Consider the following 19029-nt stretch of genomic DNA (forward strand, 5'->3'; position numbering starts at 1 on the left):
ATCCTCAACAAAATATTAGCAAACTGAATCCAACAATAAAGGATCATACATCATGATCAAGTTGGATTCATACCAGGGTCACAAGGATGGTTCAACATACACAAATCAAGGTGATACACCACATTAACAAAAGAAAGACAAAAACCACATGATCATCTCAACAGACACAGGAAAAGCATCTGGCAAATTTCAACACCCATTCATGATAAAATCTCACATTCAAGTAGTTGTCAGAGGGAACATCTCAACATAATAAAGGCCATTTATGACAAACCCACAGCCAATCCTAATACTCAAGGGTGGAAAGCTGAAAGCCTTCCCACTAAGTTCAGGAAAAAGACAAGGATGCCTACTCTTGCCATTTCCATTCAACATATTATTTGAAATCTTAGCCACAGCAATCAGACAAGAAAAAGAAATTAAAGGTATCCAAATTCTAAGGGAAGGGATAAAACTCACTATTTGCAGATGACATGATACTCTATATTGAGAACCCTAAAGTCTCCATATAAAAACTATTAGAACTAATAATGCAGCAAGGTAGTAGGATATATGATTAATATACAGAAATCTGTTGTGTTTCATTACACTAACAGTGAAACATCAGAAGATAGTCTCTTCAGCAAGTGGTGTTGGAAAAGCTGGATAGCCTCATGTAAATCAATGAAGCTAGAATGTTCCCTCATGCCATACACAAAAATCAATTCAAAATGGCTTAAAGACTTAAGACATGACACCATAAAACTCCTAGAAGAGAACATAGGCAAAATGTTCTCTGACATTAATCGCAGAAATACTTTTTTAGATCAGTTTCCCAAGGCAAAAGAAATAAAAGCAAAAATAAATGAGAGTGACCTTATTAAACTTAAAAGGTTTTGCACAGCCATGGAAACCATGAACAAAAAGACAACCCACAGAATGTGAGAAAATATCTGTAAACATTAACAACAAGGGCTTAATTTCCAAAATATACAAACAGCTCATACAGCTCAGTATCAAAAAAAAATCCAATCAAATGGGCAGAAGACCTAAAAAGACACTTCTCCAAAGACGACATACAGATGGCCAACAGGCACATGAAAAGATGTTCCACATTGCTAATTATTAGAGAAATGCACATCTAAACTACAATAAGGTATCACCTCACACCAGTTAGAATGGCCATCATCAAAAAGTCTACAAATAATAAATGCTGGAGGGTGTGGAAAAAAGGAAACCCTTCCACATTGTTGGTGGGAAAATAAATTGGTGTAGTCATTATGGAGAACAGTGTGGAGGTTTCTTAAAAAATTAAAAATAGAGTTACCACATGATCCAGCAAGCCCACTCCTGGGCATATATCCGGAAAAGATGAAAACTCTAATTTGAAAAGATACATGCACTCCAATGGTCACAGCAGCACTATTTACAATAGCCAAGACATGGAGGCAACCTAATTGTCCATCAACAGATGAATACATAAAGATGTGGTATATGTATACACCATGGAATATTACTCAGCTACAGAAAGAATGAAATATTGTCATTTGCAGCAACATGGATGGACCTAAAGATTAACATACTAAGAAGTCAGAGAGATATAAATATTGTGTGATAACATTTATAAATGGAATCTAAAAAAATGATACAAGTGAACTTATTTACAAAATAGAAACAGACTCAGACACAGAGAACAAACTTATGGTTACCAAAGGGGAGAGGGAGCATGGGGGGGAACAGATTAGGAGTACGGGATTAACAGATACAACTACTATACTTAATATAGATAAGGAACAGGGATTTACTGTATAGCATAGGGAATTATATTCAATATCTTGTAATAACCTATAATGGAATATAATCTGCAAAAAGAAAACTGAATCACTATGCTATACATCTGAATCTAATGCAATATTGTAAATTAACTATACTTTAATAAAGTAATAATATAAAAAATTGGGGGAAAAAATAGAGACCTCTCAAAGAGATTCCATGCCTAAGAAGGAGTAATACCAGTTTTTGACAGCAGAATTAGGAGGGAAAGGAATATGTTCTCTTCAAATTGCACTTTAAAAATTAACAATAACAACTGTGGGGATATTCTTACACAGAGATGTGGGCAATCCTATTAGCTTGGATAGGGTTGCATCACTGGGAAAGCACTCTGTCGGAAATTAGGGTACCTGGGTTTAAACCACGGTTTTGCCACTGGGCATTTTCCCTGGGAATGTCAGCCTCTTTGGTCGAGTGTGAGCTTAGGAGGGGGGCAAATGCACCCCTAAAGAAGGATGACCCATGCTCTCTGTCCAGCCACAAGAGCTAAGTCAAGCTTATGTATCACCAGGAGGACAATACTGCAGCCAGATCCCCCTCACATTCAGCCTGCTGACCTTATACAAGTTTTCATCTACAACAACACTGGATCCTCATCTGTTGAGCTACAATAACACTACCTACTTTAAAGTGTTATGAGAGTTTAATAAGATAACGTAGAAGATATGTAAAAGCATCTACTATACAACCAGAAGACAGTCAATACTGAAAAACACTGAATAAGAATTTCTCTGTGGTAACCAATTCTTTAAAAGGACACTGTGACAGAGCTTACAGTTGCCTACTGATGGGTAATTTCTCTCTTCTCTCTTGACAGAACTCTGATTTTTGTTGGAGAGGGTGGGGAGCAAACTGCCCAGTTAAAATATACCCCATCTTCTCTGTAAGCAGCATATCCTTGTAGATATGGATGATCACATATCTAAGTTTGGCCAATGAGATATAAACAGAAGTTGTTAACAGGACCACCAGAAAGACTCCTTTAAAGTGAGGCCAACTCAGTCTTTTTCCTATACCCCTGTTTTCTGCTTAGATCACAGCTGCAATGCCTGATAGCCATCCTGTGACTACACAGCAACCCAGAAGCTAGAAGCTAAGCTCTAAGGATAGTAAAATAGAAAAAAAAAAAAAAAAAAAAAAAAGAGAGAGAGACTTGCATCATGATGACATCACAAAATCCACCTGGAATACCTATCTATGGGCTTCTTTTACATGAGATGAAAAAAAATCACAGTTTCAAATAATGCTCTGTTAGAACGTCAACAAGTATTTACTAAATGTATTGTTAAGTCAAGAAAATCAGAAACTTTCTATAAATCAATTTTTCCAAATCTAGCTCATGAATTTTAAAAGCCCAAAGAATTTTCTGGATTTCTTATTAGTTATCCTTACTAGTTGTGCTTTAGAGCATATATTATCAATGTGTATTGTAGATCTAAACAATGTTTCTTAACCTGAAATCCAAGGATCATGAGTCCTTAAAAGTACATGAAACATACCACAATGTTCACTGCAGCTCTATTTACAATAGCCAGGACATGGAAGCAACCTAAGTGTCCATCGACAGATGAATGGATAAAGAAGATGTGGCTCATATATACAATGGAATATTACTTAGCCATAAAAAGAAACAAAATTGAGTTATTTGTAGTGAGGTGGATGGACCTAGAGTCAGAGTGAAGTAAGGCAGAAAGAGAAAAACAAATACCGTATGCTAACACATATATATGGAATCAAAAAAAAAAAAAAGGTTCTGAAGAACCTCGGGGCAAGACAGTAATAAAGATGCAGATGTAGAGAATGGACTTGAGGACACGGGGAGGGGGAAGGGTAAGCTGGGACGAAGTGAGAGAGTGGCATGGACATATACACATTACCAAATGTATAATAGATAGCTAGTGGGAAGCAGCCGCATAGCACAATGAGATCAGCTCGGTGCTTTGTGACCACCTAGGGGGGTGGGATAGGGAGGGTGGGAGGGAGAGGCAAGAGGGAGGAGATATGGGGATATATGTATATGTATAGCTGATTCACTCTGAGAAAACATATTCTAAGGGGTCTATGATCTGAAAAGTTAAGATATAAGGATCTTTAGACATGCATAGAAAACTTAGGTTTAATTAAGACATAAAAGCAGAACCGATTTCTCTATCCAAATAAACATATACTTAAAATATCTCAGATCACTGAATATCTCACAAATAATTTCAACTAATTTCCACCACTTAGATTAGAAAACATTTATTAAAGAGTCCTTATGTTACCTGGTATTATTGAAATGTTAAAGAAAGTATTAAAAACAAATCCAATGAAAATCTTGTGAATTTTATCACTTTTTTTTTTTTTTTTGCCGTACGCGGGCCTCTCACTGTTGTGGCCTCTCCCGTTGCAGAGCACAGGCTCTGGACGTGCAGGCTCAGCGGCCATGGCTCACGGGCCCAGCTGCTCCATGGCATGTGGGATCTTCCCGGACCGGGGCACGAACCCGTGTCCCCTGCATCGGCAGGCGGACCCCCAACCACTGCGCCACCAGGGAAGCCCTCACCTTTCTTTTTGAAACCACACAGATTAAGAAGATAAAAGTAAATCAACAGAAGACAGAAAAGCTATGAACTCCAATTTGTGTATTATGGCTGCTAAAGGTAAAGACAGGGCAGGACACTTACGGCAGACGTCACACCAGCGCTATGAGGGATCTGGAAAGGGTGAGTAGGAGCCCAGCAGTGGGTGTTCTTTAAAATCTCCTACAAGTATTTGTTACTTTAAAGGTAGAGCACACTTTGACAGGGAGCTGAACAGGGCTCAACTGCTTAGAGGAAGGAGAGAAAGAAGGTACAAAAAGTACCTACAAGGGACCCCAAGAGGCAGATGTCAGGAAGCACCAGAAAAATCCACCACCTAATAGTGAGTTCATGACCTGGGAGGGCAAGTTTTTGAAGAAAAGGCAGAAGAGCATTCCTGACCCGGGTGAGCTTCTGAGAGAAGAAGGAGAGATGGGCAACCAGAAGGGCCACACTTAAGAGGACAGTCCTTTGGTAGCAACAGAGCAGGGAGTTCCAGGGCTGTAAAACTTGAAAAGCTACCTTGGCCCCTCATCACTATACCTCACAGGAACCTCTTGATACCGATACCACAAAAAGCCATTTCATTGAAATGTGAGTAAGAAAAAAGGAACACAGCCAGCAACTAGACAGAGACAGTATTTTTTTTAAAGTATAAAAGAGCACCACGACTTTCTTGAAATAACTCATTAGAAAAATGCTGCCAAGAAACAAATGAAAACTGTAACTTAACCTAACAAGAATAACTAACAAAAGTTAAGAAGGAAATGATACCAAAAACACATGCCACAATGACAAAGATAAACTGTATTTCATTAAAATGAAAAACGTTTGTGCATCAGAAGAGATTATCAACAGAGTGAAAAGACAATCCATAGAATAGGAGAAAGTATTTGCAAGTCATATATCTGATATAGGTTTAATATCCAGAATATGTTTAAGAACTCCTACAACTCAATAACTACAACAACAAAACCCATTTCAAAAATGAATAGACACTTCTCCGAAGAAGATATGCAAATGACTAATAAGCATACAAAAAGATGCTCAATTTCACTAGTCGTTAAGGATATGCAAATCAGAACCACAGTTAGATACACTTCACACCCATTAAGATAGTTATTATAAAAAAATCAGAAAGTGCTGGATAGGATGTGGAAAAATTGGAACCCTTATGCATTGCTGGTGATGATGTAAAATGATACAGCACTATGGCAAACAGGTGGTTCCTCAAAAAGTTTAAAAATAGAATTACCATATGATCCATCAATTACACTTCTGAGTATGTACCCTAAAATCAGGAACTAAAAAAGGTATCTGTACACCAATGTTCATAGCAGCTTTATTCACAGTAGTCAAAAAGTAGAAACAACCCAGGTGCCCATCAACAGATGAATAAACAAAATGTGGTATACATATACAACATAATACTACTTCTCATAAAGGAATGAAATTCTCATAACATGAAATAACACAGATGAACCTTGAAACTATTATGCAAAGTAAAATAAGCCAGATACACAAAAAACCCCAAAATTGTATGATTCTATTTATATGAGATACCTAGAATAGGCAAACTCATAGAGACAGAAGGCAGAACAGTGGTTCCGGGGGCTGGAGGGAGGGGGGAATGGGGAGTTATTTTTTAATGGGTACAGAGTTGGAGATGAGGAAAAAGTTCTGGGAATGGATAATGGTAATGGTCACACAGCACCGTGAATGTACAAATGCCACTAAATTGTAAGCCTAAAAGTAGTTACAATGGTACATATTTTGTTACATATATTTTACCCCAACTTTTTAAAAAGTTAATGAATTGATCACAATGATGAAAGGATACCACAAAGCAGAAATACAGAAATATAGGGAAGAGATAATCAGTCAAAAGGAGAAAGTGAAATGGAGACTGGCAGAAATCAGCAATGGAAGGAAAGGAAAAGACAGAAAATTTTCAGAAGTGAAGACTAAATTCTGATGAGCACAAGGGAGAACAGAAACCATGGACAGCCCAGTAAGGGACATGGAAGACATAAATGAGAAAAATAGACACAATCAAACATTTTTAAAAATCACAAGGAGGTGATAGCTACAGAAAGCAGTTAAGTGAGCTCCAATATATGTGTTATTGAAGTCCCCAAAGAAGAAAACCAAATAATATCTTGGAGTAGAATATTCAGTGAAGTAGAATATGTAAAGATGTAATTCACAAAAACTTTCTTTAAATAGAAGCCTTGAATCTACAAGTTGAAATGGCACAACATACCCAGAACAGTCTACACAAAGATACATTCTAAGGAAATAATTAGACTAACAATACACTAATAATCCTTTGGGCAGCCAGGCAAAAAGTATGTCATAATGAGGAAAGAAAACATGAGTGGCCTCAAATTTACTGACTGCAGTATTTAACATAGGAAGACAATGGAATAAGGCTTACAAGATAGTTAAGAAAACATGAGCCAACCTTAATAACCAATCAAGCTGTCCTCCAACTATAAAAGCTACCGTTTGAATAATAGGCTAAGAGAATACTGTACACATGAACCTTCCTTGAGAAAACTACCAGCGCACACATTTTAACCAATTAATAGATGACTGAGGAGACTCTGATGAAAGGACTGGCAAAGAAATTTTAAAAGGAAATTTTCTTAAATTAACATTTTGAATTAAGTAAAAATAAAGTAAAGTAAAGATTTTAAAGTATAACCATGTTATGTGAGGATGCAATGAAGAACCTGGAACAATTACACTCAAAAGAGAAGACTTGGGTTAAAGCATTTCCAGATTTTAGAAAAGCTGCCATGTGATTCAGAGGACAAAACCAGAAAGTGAATGGTATTTATTTGGAGACAGATTTTAAGACATATAAATAAACAAGAAATAATGGTCACTGCTAAAGATGGAATAGATCTTCTCAGAAGGTGGTGAAGTTCCTAGTAATCAAAGATAGGCAAAAACAGTAATGTGATACCATTTGTCATCCCTTCTACTCATGGAAATTTTCCTTAAAAGAAAATGTTGGTAAGAAGAAAAGAGGTGGAATGTAAAGTGGTTCATAGCTGGAGGGCAATTTGGCAACGCCCAAGAAACGCTGTACTCATCCTCCCTCTAGCCAGGTCTCCAAACAGGGGAGAAGGGGAGGTAACAGTGTGCATGACTTGTGTCTTATGCAAATGGAAACTCAAGATAGTCACAATATACTGTTAATTGGGAAAAAAAGAATGTTATGAAATTAAGGTCAAGTATAATCTCTTTTTATAACTTTATATGCTCATAGAAAGAACTATAGGACATAAGCAAATATAGTGCATGTTTCTGGGTTATGGAATCTTAGATGATTCTTATTTTCTCCTCTTATTTGCATTTCATAATTTTATATGTTAGACATATATCACTATTATACCAAGAAAAATTAAAAGGTTATTATAAAAAGCTACATTCTCTATATAAAAGAACTACTGCTGACTTCCAGTGACGTAGAATAAAAGGTCTGCAAATCCTCCCCTTAAAAAACAATACAGAGATTGGACAAAATTGTCAAAACGACCATTCCAGAGCTTTGGAAACTGACTGAAGGCAAAAACATTGAGAGACACTTATTGATGAAAAACTTATGAAGTTTAGTTGAGAATCGTGTGAGTTTGTGGCACGCTGCCTGGGCCTGCTTCCAATCCCTCCGCCCTCCAGGCTGGGCTGGTAGAGCCCTGAAAAACAGCAGCTTGGGTTTTGGCTGAACTGATTTAGAAGACAGGACAAAACCCCACACCCAGCAGTTCGTGTATCTGAAAATGAACTTACATCCAGAATATATAAAAAGAACCCCTACAACTCAATAAGAACAAACAACTCAATAAAGAAATGGGCAAAAGATATGACCATTTAACCAAAGATGATATACAAATGGATAACATGCATATGAAAATAAGCCCAACATCATTAGTCTTTCAGAAACTGAGATAGCACTACAAATTCACTAGATGGGCTACAGTTAAAAACAAAAAAACAAAAAAAAAAACGGTCTGACAAGACCATCTGCTGGCAAGGATATGGAGAACCTGGAACTCTCCTACATTGATAATGGGGGTGTAAAGTGGTACAATCATTTTGGACAACAGTTTGGCAGTTTTTAAAAATGTTAAACATAAATTTACCCTATGATCCAGCAATTCCACTCCTAGGTACCTACCTAAGAGAAATGAAAATACAAGTTCACACAAAGACTTGGATATGAATGTTCATAGCAGCATTATTCACAATAGTCAAAATTGAAAACCAACCAAATGTCCATCAACTAGTGAATGGATCAACAAAATGTGATATAGCATATAAAAGAATGTTATTCTATTATAATACAAAGGAATGAAAGCTGACACATATTTTTGATGAACCTCAAAAATATTATGCTAGTAAAGAAGCCAGTCGCCATAGAGCATATATTGTATGAGTCCACTTATATCAAAAGTCCAAAAAAAGAGGCAAATGTATAGAAATATAAAGTAAATTTGTGGTTGTCTATGGTTGGGGGTGGTGGTGCAAGTGGGAACTAACTGTAAATGGGCACAAGGGATCTTACTGAAGTGACAGAATGTTCTAGAACTACACTGTAGTGCTGTTTGCGCAATTGGTAAATTTACTAAAAATTATATTGTACATTTTCAATGAGTATTTTATGGTATGTAAATTACATCTCAAAGACTGGTTTAAAAAAACCGAAAGTCAACTAGTGCTTGGTAATTTCCTGCCAGACTGTCAGTAGAAAGAATACACTGAATATTAATTTGCTTTTAGAAACATTCCACATTCTTCATTACAACTACACACTTTATCCATCTTCAATAATTCTAGATGCAATAGGTAAATTCTGGGGTGGCTCACTATTAAGTGACTGGGGCTATACCAATGTATAAAAACCTGAAAGCACAGAAACATCTGTGTGCTTAGAATCCCTTGGCTATTTTGGGAAAAGGGGAACAAGCTCTTAATGCCACTAATGTTGAGCCTTCTGTTCATCATTGCCGGCAGTCTTAATAGAGTCAAGGAGGATTTAAATGGAAGAGAGGTTGTCATCAAATTTGAAAAATACTCTTGGAAAGGCCATTGGTTCTCAACAAGTTTAGCAAAATGTGAAGTCAGAAACAGAAGGACGTTTTTTAAGTTAGAAAGACTCATTTAAGGTCAATGACCTAATACAGTCAGAAGAACCAGAGTGTTAAAACAAAAGATTCTAAAATGTATAGCTTCAGAAAAGCCAAATGTGCTTAAAACTAATGCTGCGTGTAAGTACTTGCAGGCTGACGTGATTTACTTACAGTGTAAACCACAGAAATAAACATTTCTATGAGATGATTTATTTATACATTTTGACTAAAACTAGTTTCTTCAGTATTAAAAGAATTGCTGGAAATTAAGACCAAAAGTAAATTAATTGCTAAGACAATTTTATATCAAAATTCTCTTTGAACTGTTTTACTTCCAGCATACCTTTTCTACTCTCTACACTTTTCCTAGAATGAACACTATTTGACTGAGTTCCACTGTATAATTTTAAGTGACATACATTTTTCATACAGTGAAATGGAGTAAAAATTTAGCAAGGCTGTAGTAATACTCTCTAATTCCTTCATTTGGAAAACCTGTTTTTACAGCTAATGAGACTAATTCAAACGTTAGTTACCCTCACCCCGTCCCTAGGGACCTAGTTTTGTATTCTTAAAATCATGGAATCTTGCCTTCAGCTTAGGCTAATCATCCAGGAGGCCCTAATGAAGGGAGGTTGGGGGAGGGGCGTGTTTATGTTAAATTCCCAACAGCCTAACAAATGAAAACGTATAATTGGCTGAGAACTACAAACTCTGGGACAAATTCTGGCTCACAGAATCCTAGAACACTTCTAGGGTATCTCACCTCATTAACTCTAATTCCATCGTGGAACGCCTATGACTAGTCGACGCATGACCACTCAGCTTTCCTTTTCTTACTTTTAGTGATGGGGCACTGACCACCTCATAAGGCAACCAGCTCAGTTTTTAGACACAGAATCTTTAGATGCTTCTTTCTACTGGTTTGACACTGCATCATTACCTTCTACCCAGCTCTAGGTCTGCTTTATGAAATTTACAAGGAAAGTACACTTCCTTTCATATATTAGACAATTTCTCAAGTAATTTATATATTTCAATATATATCTGTAAAAGTACTGTACATTCAAATTTAATATTCATTGCCTTTATGATTATAAACCAATCTGTTTCTTCCAGACAGAGCTACCATTCCCTACTCTTTGAGCAGCTTTTATTTTTAATAATTTAAATGTAATAAAAGTAACACATGCACTTGATCAAAACCCAAACAACATACAGGAGTTTAAACTGAAAAGTCTTCTTATCCCAGCTCCAACAGTTCTTCTATTTTCCTGCAGAAATTTTGTATGCATAATTAAGCATATATATGCATACTCTTTTGAAAAAGGCAAATGTAACTATTTGTATACTTACACTTGCTTTTGCTACTTAATCTATTTCGGAGGTCTTTCCATATTAGCACATATACCTGTTAATATTACATTATAAAGACACTATAATTGACTTAACCAATCTTATTTACTAATGTTTAGGTTATTTACAGTTCTTGATATTACAAATATTTCAGCAATAAGCATTCTTGCAAACATTTCTACGTAATTGTACACACACCTGTAAGATAAGTTCCTAGAGGTGAGATTGCTAGATCAACAGGTTTATAAATCATGCATTTTTTACGCTAATTCCAAGAGTTAAGTGAGTAGTCTCTTGACACTAGACTTATATATGAAAGTGAAATAAATTTTCATTTTACTTGTTACTATATAAATTATAAATTTTGATACATATTACCACGTTGCCCTACAAAAATGCTTCGTGGTTTACAGCTTGATTGATAGCACGTGAGAGTGCCTGTTTCCCATTCTATCATCCCTGAGCATGAAAAAATTTTATATTTTGCCAAAATTTAACTATGGATGAGATTGAGCAATTTTGTGTATTAGCACTTACGTTTCTTATTTGTGTGTGAACCTTCTATTCATAAGCTTTGCCTAATTTTAATTGGGTAGTTTTTCTTACTGATTTATAGGAATTTTTTTGTATATTAAAAAAATTAACCTTGTTTAGTCATGTGTGTTGTAAATATCTGTCCTAGTTTTCTTTTGGCATTTTAACTTGTTTAGGATACTTGTAGTTGTGCAGACATTTTGGTTGTCAGAAAACTCTACCCATCTTTTTCTTTAGGGCCTGCAGCTTGGGTCTCCTTTGAAACGCATTCCTTGATCCAAAATTAATTTTTAAATTCACACGTGTTCTTCTAGTATTTTTATGATTTTACTTTGATATTTGTATCTTTGATCCATCTCTAGTTTTAAAGAGTTAGGAAGAAATCCAGCAATTATTTTCCTTCAAGTAGCTAGCCATTATTAAACTGTTTTAATTCCTGTCATTTTACTATCTGATATGCTAAATTCTCCAAACTTAGTCTTAAAGGAGTAGCTATAACAATTTAGAGCTGTCATAAAATAATATCATATAGATTATTTTCCCATAAACCACTCATTTTGAATGATAAATTTTTAAAAATCTCCGAACTGCCTGTTAGTTACATAGTTATATAACATATAAACTTAATTATGCTATGACTTGCTGCCGTACCTCTTCATAAACCATTGCTAATTCGTGGTTACAGAGAACAGCTCAAATATGCTTTCTTATGGTCTCTGTTTCACAAACTACTGGACGCAAGCTTCTTCTATGTCTTTGAAATTTAGTTTCCCTAAGTCAGCTTTAAGATATGGATCAGAATTAATCTAACTTATCATTTTAGCATGGTCTTCCCTACTCAGTTGCCTCATTCTTTCACTTTATATGCTACTTCATGCTAGTTTGCACTTCCCAGCACTGTCACTAAAACTTCCTCAAAATCTTCCGTACAGGAATTAACATTAAACCCATCCACACAACCAACCATGCTTCAAAAGAAATGAACCCTAGAATAAGTAACCTAGATACAAGTGACTTTACCCCCAACTCAGCATCTAAACACTCATCTATTACTGTGTTATGGACGATTTGTTTGATTTTTGAATTCTCTATGGCAAAGATGAAAATTCTTCTTGCAACACAATTCAAATGTGAAGAAGATAGACATGACTTTGACTATTAATCTAGTCTTCTAATACCTCATCATTGGTTTACTGTAAAAGAAAACAAGGCAAAATGAAATGCTTAATCCTGTTTAAAATTTGGTCCAATAATATAAACATTCTATTCAGATTAGAGTTCCTTTTTTTATTTAAAACAGATACTTATAGTATTAAGGAAACCACCTTAAGGCAAGTAGTGGGCCATATAACAAAGGTAGTGTTTTATGATGCTTTATAGTTTACAATGTATTTTCACATTAGTGTTTGATTTGATTCTCACAACAATCTCAAGCAATTTAGGCTGCTATTGTCCCCATTTGATAGATGAGGAAGTTAGAGGTTAAACATCTTGCCCAAGGTCACAGAGCCAGGAACTGGCTGACCCAAGACTCAAAGCCATGCCTCCTGCCTTCAAATCCTGCCTCATTCTAATGCATGACAAGCTTCCCCAAACCACAGAACAGTAAGCCATTGCGTGATGCAGTATATTGGTTAAGATGTTTTGGACTGCAAGTAATTGAAATTTCAGCTCAAACTAGCTAAAATAATAAAGGACATTTATTAACACATTATAATAATACAAAGGAGTTCAGGGGAATGGAAGACTAAGTTGGTAGATGCAATGGCTCGTCAACGTCACCACTATTTTGCCACTTATTGATCAATTCACTAAAGGCAGATCTTTAGGCTGCCTTCCCTCTCGATCCATAGATGAGATGCCTGCCAGCAGCATCTGGGGTATTTAATTCCTTGTTTACATTCAGTAGGGGAGTGGGAGACAGACTGCTACTGTAATCGTGGAACATATGTCCTTCTCTTTGTTTGATTTGAGCAAGTTAGGTTATGGCCAGAGAGAGTGTTTGTTTACACACTTCCCGGCTACCTTTGCATTTATGTGGGATCACGTGACTAGTTCAAACCAATGAACTAGAGAAATGAGTCACTTCCAGAATGAGACAGATAATAGCATGTGTGCCTCCTACATTTCTTTCTTTCCCTGATGTAACCTAGGGGATACACGGTAATATGTTAAACTAGCAAATAGATCGCAGAATGGAGGAAGCCTGGATACCAGAGCCACCAGATGGAAGAGAGATTCTGATAACCTGCATCAGACTCTGAGTAATGTACAAATTAATTTTTGTCTCCTTGAGCTACTGAGATTTCAGGATTTGTCTGTTGGGACATCCAGCGTTAATTACCTTCATCCATGCAGATTACATGCCCACCTGAGGGAAAGCTATGCACTGACCAGACTAAACATCAGCTTAGATGGAATGGATGTGCAGAGTCTTTTGACTATATGCAATTTTATAGTAAGAATTCCTGTGCTATTCGGTTGGAAACTTAAATGATTAAAAGTAGAAAATATTTATAATTATCCTGCTAATTTTTGCTAAATGGAAAATTGTGCCATTTTCATGAAAAGCACCATCAAAAAAATAGAATGCCTTTGCAGACATACCTTTAGATTCTTGAGGGTCTTCAAAAAACCTTTAAAAAATAAAATACAAGCAGGTGAAACTGCAAAACCTAGGGTATGGCTGATCTGTTCTGTGCAAACATTTATTGAACAACTACTATTGCCTAGTCCTGAGCAAGAAGCAAGTAATGCAAATAAGATATGACCCCTTCTGTCAAAACTATTGCCTACTAGAAGGCAGATAGACAAATTATGGCAAGAAGTTGAACAGATGGTCAAATACTCCCTAAAATCTACTATCAAGACAGCACACTGCTCAATAATGTCTAAGATCAGAGTGTAGTAAATAACATAACCAGGATTTAAGCTCAGGTATTCCAAGCTCCAAACAAGGCCCATGTTTTTCTAAAACCCCAATAAAAAATGGATTTAAAAAAATTAAGAAATTCATCATGACATTTAAGAAACCTAAATATAGCCTTTGTGGGAGGAAGCTGGTACCAAAAAATCAAACTAGAAACTACAAAGAGGATAATTGTGATGGCCTTGAAACTTGACCTTACATATTGTTTGTTGTATTAAAGAAAGTTTGGTTCAGTTAAATTGATAACAAGAGAAACAATAAGGAGAACAGATACAACTAAGTATTGACAACATGTAAGGATATAGGATAGCTTGGTAGATACATTCAACAGAGATAATTAAGAAGAGATGAAAGATAATTAAGAAGAGATGGGGGCTTCTCTGGTGGCGCAGTGGTTGAGAGTCCGCCTGCCGATGCAGGAGACACGGGTTTGTGCCCCGGTCCGGGAGGATCCCACATGCTGCGGAGCGGCTGGGCCCGTGAGCCATGGCCGCTGAGCCTGCGCGTACGGAGCCTGTGCTCCGCAACGGGAGAGGCCACAACAGTGAGAGGCCCACGTACCACAAAAAAAAAAAAAAAAAAAAAAAAGAGATCGAAGAACCAAGTTAAGCACCCAACATTTATGAGACACCAAATATTCATGTCTTGAATGGGTCACCCATTGATTGCACCCATTCTGGCCCCATGTGCTCTCTGCCTGAGATATGCACATAAAAATCCATAGCTGTTCAGTAGTGTCTTAGCAAGCTACAATTATACCTAGGCACACTTGCCCCTGATGATAGAGCAAGCTGTGTTGGCTCCAGCTGCATTCCATCAGCTGAGCCAGCTCATGCTCAATACTGGTCTTCAGAAATGCACCATGGGGCTTCCCTGGTGGTGCAGTGGTTGAGAAGCCGCCTGCCAATGCAGGGGACACAGGTTCGAGCCCTGGTCCGGGAAGATCTCACATGCCGCGGAGCAACTGGGCCCGTGAGCTACAACTACTGAGCCTGCGCGTCTGGAGCCTGTGCTCCGCAACAAGAGAGGCCACGATAGTGAGAGGCCCGCGCACCGCGATGAAGAGTGGCCCCCGCTTGCCGCAACTAGAGAAAGCCCTCGCACAGAAACGAAGACCCAACACAGACAAAAATAAATATAAAAAAATAAATTAATTAAAAAAAAAAGCAGGAGAGCACCTGTCTGATTCACTGTGTTTTAAAGAGCTCACCTAGTAAGTTCACACCCCCCCCCAAAAAAAAAGAAATGCACCATGATCAGGGAAGGTTGATGGCCGAGAAGGCAAGAAAGATACCCTTCTAAGTAGGTAAACCTACCCCTATTTTTTCCCCCTTGCTTCATGCTGTGTTTGAGGCTGATTCAATAAATCTGCAACTAGAGTATCTTGATTTGGTCTGTGAGCCTTTCTGTACTGTGACCTGCCTACACTATGAGATATGTGTAAGGTAGCTGATGGCACCAGAGGGTAAGGCCAGGAGGTGCCCAAGTTAGGGACAAAGGCTACAAAGCCTGGGATACCCCTGGAATTGCTGCCAGCACCAGCAAGAGTTGGGGCTAAGTCAGGACAGGTGGCCCGCTGGGTCCCGACAATACCAAGAGAACTGATCCACAAATTTACCAGTCACAGACTTGCTCACCCAGCAGAACATTCAGAGTATACTATAAGAACATACACATAAGCGCTCTAGGCTCCCCTTTCTTCATCCACTAGAATATGCAAACTCCCCATTCTCAGCCCACCTCTCCTCAAAATGACCACACACCACCTTGGACAGAACAGCTGGAGGGGCAGGGAATCTGAAAGACTCAGGATTCACCTGAGTAAGCTTGAGTCATCCACGAGAAAAGACTAAGATAACATCAGTTGGCAAGTTTAAGTTTTCTGTTATGCCTGGGGGTGATGTACTGAGGAAAAATAGGTGTGTTACAGTAAAGAACCTACCTCTTCTTTGTAATGTAAGTGAGGAAAAATAGGTGTGTTACAGTAAAGAACCTACCTCTTCTTTGTAATGTAAGTAAATGCGTGAGTCCATTACAGTTTTATTAACAGCACTAGCAATTTGGGAAAGAGAAAAAACAAAAGGAATGAGGAAGAGAAAGTTGGTTAGTCAATGGAAGTAGGAAATGAAAATCTTTAAACCTGTCTGTCCCACTTCAAGAATCCATAAACACACACACCCATACACACACTCTACAAACATCTGGTACTTGATTATTTTGTCTGGAGAATGACTATCTTCAATAGCAGGTTACTGAGCAGTTACTACATATATGTCTAAGTAGAAAAGTCCCAAACTAAAAAAAGCATATGAGCCCATATGCACTCATTTATGTGTGACTTAGTTCTCACTTTTCTGCCACAAACATAAAGTGTTTTGTTCTTCAATAGCTCTTTTTCCAGAAATACTATGCTACGATTCCTAAAAATGTGTTTCCTCCTATAGTAAAACTGGGACACGGCACAATCAAAGGCCAAGCTGAAGGCAAAGGGTAAGAGTGATTGCGAAGGACTCATCCATTGGAGTGAATAATCCCTTAAATGGTATGATTTTTATGTCAACATTAAATGCAATTTTGTACATGCTTTGGATATAAATTAAGGAAAAAGATTGAATTTCATACATGGGTTAGTCTGCTTTTTAGTCAAGGTAGAGATCAATATATGTAAGCCAAGCGTAAGTAGTAAAGATCCAATCAATCAGATGTCTGCAAATCTCAGGACAAGTAGATCAATCTGCTGCTTTACACATTTCCAGCTCTAAAGTATTTCTTTTATAAAGCTGGGAGAATGCACGCCTGTGTCTGAAGTAAAATAACCCAGTATTTCCACATAGAAAAATCAGATTTTGAAGGAAACTCTTTGGAGTGATAAAAAGATCACCAGCTGCACACCTGGATGCTACGAGCACCCAAGCATCGGGGCTGAACAGAAAAGAGACAAGAATCGGGAAGACTTGCACACAAGATGCTGAGATGTTCCGAGCTGAAAACGAGGGAGTCACCCTGCAGTTTTACTAAGAAGATTCAACCTGTGGGGCTAATGCGCCATCTGGTGGCCATTCAGGGCCTATGTGTCAAAAATTACCCAGATATTTCTAGATATTTTAGGATGCCATCATAGCTACAACAAAATACAGCTCATTCTGAAACTTAATAAATAGGATCTGATCTAAATGTGATGAAACACTAGGGAGCAGTTAATAATACAGAATAAGATATTTCTCATTTAGTACCTCCAGGGACAAAAAAAAATGCCCCTTGGAATACAATACCAACTTGAGATTTCTTTATGCATTTTCTGTATATTGAGATAAAAAATTTAATTACAGTATCCTGTAAGTTATATAACTGACGATATATTCAGTTACTGCAAAAGATTACATGTAAGCACCAACAGAACTGCTTTTGAAATTCACGAATTTCAGCCCTAGAAATACACACATTTCCCCATGGATTTTATATCAGTGTTATTTACCGCTGCCACTGTATTATAACCAGAAGTTTCCAGAAGGATTCACACTCATTTATCCACTTAGCTCTTTCACCATTACTTTTAGCAACCGGGCTGAAATAAAAATTCTAGAAATTACTAAATGAAAACAAGAATATGAAATAGAAAAATGCTCTATGTAGTCTGGGAAGCAAATAAATTAATGGTTATTTTAATTCTTTTAATTTGTTCTCAATCTAGGTACAAGGTATCTCCAATAACTGCCATTTAGCTCATACTTAACTCTTTCAGAACAAGAAAGTCTAAAACGCTCAAGAGTGATCTACAGGATATCAAGTTCACTTAACTGAATAAACTCGGCACGCATCTTCCTTCACCTTTTATGGGAAAAGGAAAGTGGACAAAAATACGGAATGCCGCCCCCAATACTGCTTAATGTCCATTTGAATAGATAGGAATTTAAGTTAACAAATCTCCCGCCACCTCCTAGGAAGGAAAAACAGTCACACAGACATCTCCTCAGAAGTCGGAGGGCAGAGGCCTCTCCTGGGCCCCGGCGGTGTCCACGGAGACAGAGGCGGCCTGTACTCACACAGATGGTGAGAGCTCCAGCTCCCATCTCGCAGGAAGTACCCAGTAGATCTGATGAAGACTGGATGAAAACATCAAAATGACAGCAAAACACTAGAATTCCATTCGGTCGATATGCTCCGATGTGAAACACAGCTCCAGATCCAGAGGCCCCACGGTGAGCAGAGAACGGCTCCCAACATTTTCGGAAGTGTGGTTTTGCTTCTGATTTGGCTAAACCCACATGGCTGGGAGGGCTGCCTGGAGTTGAAATCTGATCCAGAGCGTCTAGGGCTGGCAAGCAGACGGAGTCATGTGACCTGGGTCTTAAGTCGCTGACATCTTTTCCTTAAACCTGACTTGTTAGATGCCACACACAGGCTTCTTCAGTTCAGAAAATGCCTATCACCTGGTGGTGTTCGTTAACAGGACTCAACTAAGTGCACAAAGCGAAAACACACTTGCTTCCCGTGGCTACTCATCTCCAAGAAAAATTCACGTATTTACACTCAGGTTTAAATCTGCAGGCATCTTTCTCACTTTTCTGAGGCAGTTTTCACTTCTATTGCCCCCCTAAAAATCAGTTACATTCTATCAGAATTTTCTTCCTTCCACCTTTATTCTATCAGCACTGTTCTAAATGAAATGCTCTATTTTGTGTAGCTGTTACTTAATGCT

At 37.6% G+C, this 19029-nt stretch overlaps 1 protein-coding gene across 1 annotated transcript in view; it reads right to left on the reverse strand.

Moving 5' to 3' along the window:
* Positions 1-18601, reverse strand: part of FAM13A (family with sequence similarity 13 member A) — a 329540-nt gene extending 310939 nt beyond the window's left edge. Inside the window, exon 1 of the mRNA XM_081232918.1 lies at positions 18374-18601. Within this exon, the coding sequence (XP_081089044.1) occupies positions 18374-18400 (27 nt within the window). The 5' untranslated portion in view covers positions 18401-18601. The remainder of the gene's footprint in view (positions 1-18373) is intronic.
* Between the last annotated feature and the right edge of the window lie 428 nt (positions 18602-19029).

Source organism: Mesoplodon bidens (genome assembly GCF_964165515.1).
Source record: "Mesoplodon bidens genome assembly, chromosome: 1".
NCBI classification, from domain to species: domain Eukaryota; kingdom Metazoa; phylum Chordata; class Mammalia; order Artiodactyla; family Ziphiidae; genus Mesoplodon; species Mesoplodon bidens.